Here is a 4,838-nt window from a genome sequence, read left to right as displayed (position 1 = left end):
TTAATCTCTGAGCCATCTCTCCAGCCCTGCTTGCTTTTTTTTTTTTTTAATAACAAATCAGCACCTGTGTATTTTTCAGCTAGCTTGGAGGTTTTTTTTTTTTTTGTTTTTTTTTTTTGTTTGTTTGTTTGGTTTTTTTTGGTTTTTCGAGACAGGGTTTCTCTGTGGCTTTGGAGCCTGTCCTGGAACTAGCTCTGTAGACCAGGCTGGTCTCGAACTCACAGAGATCCGCCTGCCTCTACCTCCCGAGTGCTGGAATTAAAGGTGTGTGCCACCATCGCCCGGCTTTTTGGTTTTATTTTAAGACAGGGTCTTGTCATGCAGTCCATGCTGGCCTCTAACTCCTTCTGCAACAGCCTCAGCCTCCCTAGTGCTGGGATTGTAGGTAGGTACCGCCATTCCCAGCTTTAACAGGCATTTGCCCATCATCTACACTGTGCCAGGAGTGACTCAAGCATTTCACAGGCATTGTCTGTAATCCTTAAAGACACTCCTTGCTTTAAGTTCTTTTGACACCCACTTTACAGCTGAGTCAGCTATAGCCCAGAGGGACACACAGAAAGGAAGAGAATGAATCTTGGGAGTCCAGAACCTGGGCATGATGGAGTCCTGGACCACGCTATAAAAGCTGCAGTCAGGACAGCCAGAAGCGCCCACCCTTGTGGAGCCGACAGTCTAGCCGGAAGTCAGTGATGCTAAAGAGCAGCAAAAACACTAAGCTTGTTGGATGGCCCTCCTATTTCTAGATATACCTACCCTGTCTCCCCACTATCCTCCCTCCTCTCTCTTCCAGTCTTCCATATGCCTGAGCACCCTCCCCTTTCCCAGTTGGGATCTCACAGCTTTGGAGGGACCTTAGACTTGGTGCTGATTGAATGGAAACCACCGGGTTTCTGGTTCTCTGACACTGTGAGAATTAGCTGGACCCGAGGTCCAGAGAACAAAGGGAGCTGTCAGAAAAGCTTAGGGAGTCAGGGACAGGTGACAACCACCTATGCCTCCAGGTAGCTCTTTTCTCCCTTCCCTCCTTCCTCCATTTGACAAGAGTTTGTGTAGCCCAGGCTATCCTTGAGCTAACCTAGGATAACCTTGAACTCCTGATTCTTCTGCTTTATGTCCCAAGAGCTGAGATTACAAGCATGGGCAGCATGCCTGTTTTAGATCATGCTGGGAACCAGAGGACCAAAGCCAGGGCTGTCTGCCAGGCAAACATGTTATCAAGTGTGCTACAGCCCCAGGTAGCCTTTTTTTTTTCATTCTATGTAGGTATCTGTTTTGGGTATGTGCAAGTGAGTGTGGGTGCTGAGGGAGGCCAGAAAAGGCTTTCAGATCCCCTGGATCAGGAATTATAGGCATTTGTGAGCTGCTTAATGTGGATGCTGGGAATCGAACTCAGGTCCTTTGCAAGAGCAGTATGGCACTCTTAACTGTTGAGCCACCTCTCCCCCCCCCCACACCCCCACAGGAAGCTTTGCTAAACGGACAAGGATAGCCTTGAACTCCTGCCCCTCCTTATCCCACTCCCCAAAGGCTGACTTTCCAGGTATTTCCACCACACAGGGCTCTGCAGGCAGCTCTTTTTGTTAGGTCTCTCACAATGTTATTCCTTCTTCCCTCCCTCTGACAGAGGGTCTTGCTCTGGTCCCTGGCTGCCTCCAGATGTATGGCAATTCTCCTGCCTCCCCCTCCTTAGTACAGGGATTAAAGGTGTTTACCACCACCCCTGGCTCCTGCACTGGCCATTGCTATCCTCCCGCCATGTGTTCCTCCAGCCCCAGCCCAGAAGCTTTGCACCCCTCCCCTTCCAGTGTCTGTCCCCCGATCCATCTCTTCCCTCTCCCATCCAGAGTTTGTCGCTCACCAACTCATCAGTTGGCCTCAGTCTCCCCCTCTTTGACTCTCTCTCTCTCTCTCTCTCTCTCTCTCTCTCTCTCTCTCTCTCTCTCTCTCTCTCTCTCCCTTCCCCCAAGCCTTATGTGCAACCTAACCCCCAGGAGCCTGGTCCCTACCCTCCTCCACTGCTTCTGCTCCTCCCCTTCGAAGGGAAAAGTGATGGCTTTGGGGTGGGGGGGGGGATCCAGAGTCTCTTAATCCCTTTGTATCTCACTCTACTTCTCCAACCCTGGGACCTCAGGACCTTCCTTTTCTGGCTCCCCACCCACCCGGAAGTTCTTCTTGAGGTCTGACCTCAAGCACTCCAGCTGCTCTAATCCACCCTAGGCTTTCCCACGCCCCAAGGCTGGGATGAACCCCTGATGTCCGGGTCTGAACCGGATCTCCCCTACTCAGGGTGCGGCTGAGAGTGGGGGGAAGCCCTCAGGGGACCTGCATCCCCACCTGGGAGGCGGCAATTTCTCCCTTTTCATTTCCTTATTGTTTCTGGAGAAGGGTGTGCTGGGCAGCAAGGAGACACTTCCAGTTACCCCAGCACCCTGCAGGGTGCCCTACTGCCCATCTCCAAAACGGGGGGGGGGGATGTTGGGGCAGGTGATGTGTAGAAGCCTAAGGTTCTATGGGTTTCTCCCAGGATGGCCACAGAGTAGGACACGGGTATTACCTCTCTGTGCCCCCCCCTCCCAGCAGAAGCCATTGGAGGAGTCTTGCCTATTCTTAGTCCTAGCGGAATGTAGCCCACCCATTGTTCTCAAGAGCAAGAGAGAGGTGGGCTTTCCTGCTGAGAAGCGGCAGGTGCTGCTGCCAATACTGCCAGTACCCTGCAGCGCATGGCAGAGGAAAGGGGTGGGGGAGAACACGGACCTTCAACAGCAGTTCCAAACCATCCAGTCTCTCCTTATGCTGACTCTTCCAAAGTTACATTTAGGCTGGCCTCACCTCACTCCCCTTCCCCAAGATCTCATTCTGTAGCAGGTCAAGATGTCCTGGAACTTGCTATGTAGCCGACCTCAAACTTGTCATCCTCCTGCCTCAGTTTCCCAAGTGCTAGGTTTACAGGCATGGAGAACTACGATTGGTCTGTCAATTTCTGACAATCTCCATATACACTGTCTCCTAAACTGGGTGGGGGGGCATCCACACACCACCCCCAAACTTTAGTTTCTCCTCCCTAGACCCCCCTCCCCCAGACTAACTTCTTTAGCTGTGTCCCCAGAAGGACCTATTTGGGGCTGACCCTAAACCCACTAATCACACTCCCAACCACCTGAAAGACTCCACGGACAACCCTGGCCTCTGCCTTCCCCATAATATTACCAACATCTCCAGCCCTCTCCCTCCCACCTCCCCACAGTCCCAATCCCTTCCCCGGCCCTGCCCCCTTAACCCCTCCCCAGACCCAGGACAGGCCCCCTCCCAGGCCCCTGGCCAAGTCGGGAGTCCAACCCTACAACTTTAAAATACAGACCCTAGTTACCCACCCCCCCAACTACTAAATGACTGTTGGTGAGCTCCGCCATTCCAGTCTCCCCCCCCCCACCTTAAGTCTCCTAGGTTAGGATGTCCTTTCCCCATCATCACAATACAGATTACAGGGCGACTGAACAAAGAATAAGTCTCTTGCGCCAGGACAAATAGGAGTTAGACGTGAAGAGGGACTTTCTGTTGATCGGCGAAGGAACTAAGGCAAATCTAGCAATGACTAGATTGTGCGTAGTCTGAAGGGGGTCCCTGCTGAAGATCATGGTAAGGATGCGAGGTGAAGACTGATTCCTACCACACAGGTGTGGATGCCCATATGTCTTTTGATCTCCCAAGGCTGACGTCATCTGAGGGCTAGTCTACCTAAGCCACCTGTTACAGTAAGTTCTCCAAAAGGACCCTGATAACCCCTATTTTGGCCCCTACCTTATAAGGCTCTCCAGCCGATCTTTATCCCTGACCCTAATTCTGATCCTAACCGCCCAAAGCCTGCCCCCCGCCCCTTCTTTAACCTTAAACTTCCACCACAGACTTTCCATAGTGGGGGTTCCTAACCCGTCCTCTCTACTTTGAACCTCGTTACTTTAGGTCCTCCAGCTCTATCCCCTATCCTAGAGCCCCGAATCCCACCTCCAATTTGTTCATTTTTATCAGGGTCTCAACATCTTTCAAGTGTGTTTTCTTGCTAGCATTTCTTCGTTTGGAAGCAAACGATCGCCTCGACTTGCTTGTCTCAATCGCTCTCCCAAGCCTTGTCCCCTGTTCCCGGCTCCCATGCCTGGTGTCTGTGTCCCCAGGTCTTTGCTCTCACCTGGGCCCACAACACGGCCCCTGTTTGCACTTAAGCTCGCAGCCCCACACCTGCCCCCCCATTTCCCGCTCCGCCATCCCCGAGGACACACCTCGCCCGCCTCCGGGTAGTAGCTCCACTCGGCCAGGTCATGAGCCTCCATCTTCACCGAGCCCAGCATCCCCCGGGCCTGCGCCCCCACACGCCCAGGCTGCGGCCCCCCGGGGGAACCGAGAGATCCGGTCTCTCTGCAGGCACTGGCCCCGAGTTCTGAACTGAGGCTCGCAGCCCGGGAGTCCCGCTGGCCCAGGCGCCTTGGGAGGCAGTCACTTTTTATAGCCGGGACACCCCCGCCCTGGCCCGCCCCGGGCTCTCCTCCCACCTCCCCTAGGGCCGCGCGCTCGGATTGGGGCGCCCCCTGCGGGATCGCAAGGAGACAGACCTTAGGCACCGGGAGCCACAGTCCTGGCACCTGGGAGCTAGCGATGGATGAAGAGTGGGGGAGCTACCCGGGGTGGGGGTGTAAGACCACACACTGCTGATCCCAAGAGCCCTAGAGTCACAACGCGAGAGGAGGGGAATCTTTCCGCCTCGAGGTGTTCCATCATCTCCACCTAAGAGAGGAAAACACCAGAACCCCGCATGTCCACCACGAAGGAGAGGAGGCAGACAG

At 54.1% G+C, this 4,838-nt stretch overlaps 1 protein-coding gene across 1 annotated transcript in view; it reads right to left on the bottom strand.

Moving 5' to 3' along the window:
• Foxa3 (forkhead box A3) overlaps window positions 1-4,499 on the bottom strand; it is a 10,198-nt gene extending 5,699 nt beyond the window's left edge. Inside the window, exon 1 of the mRNA XM_050126370.1 lies at window positions 4,278-4,499. Within this exon, the coding sequence (XP_049982327.1) occupies window positions 4,278-4,346 (69 nt within the window). The 5' untranslated portion in view covers window positions 4,347-4,499. The remainder of the gene's footprint in view (window positions 1-4,277) is intronic.
• Window positions 4,500-4,838: the final 339 nt, after the last annotated feature.

This window comes from Alexandromys fortis, unplaced genomic scaffold (assembly GCF_014885135.2).
Source record: "Alexandromys fortis isolate MF-2015 unplaced genomic scaffold, M_Fortis_MF-2015_v1.1 scaffold_240, whole genome shotgun sequence".
In the NCBI taxonomy this organism is placed as follows: domain Eukaryota; kingdom Metazoa; phylum Chordata; class Mammalia; order Rodentia; family Cricetidae; genus Alexandromys; species Alexandromys fortis.
This window is presented reverse-complemented; position numbering and strand designations above follow the sequence as displayed.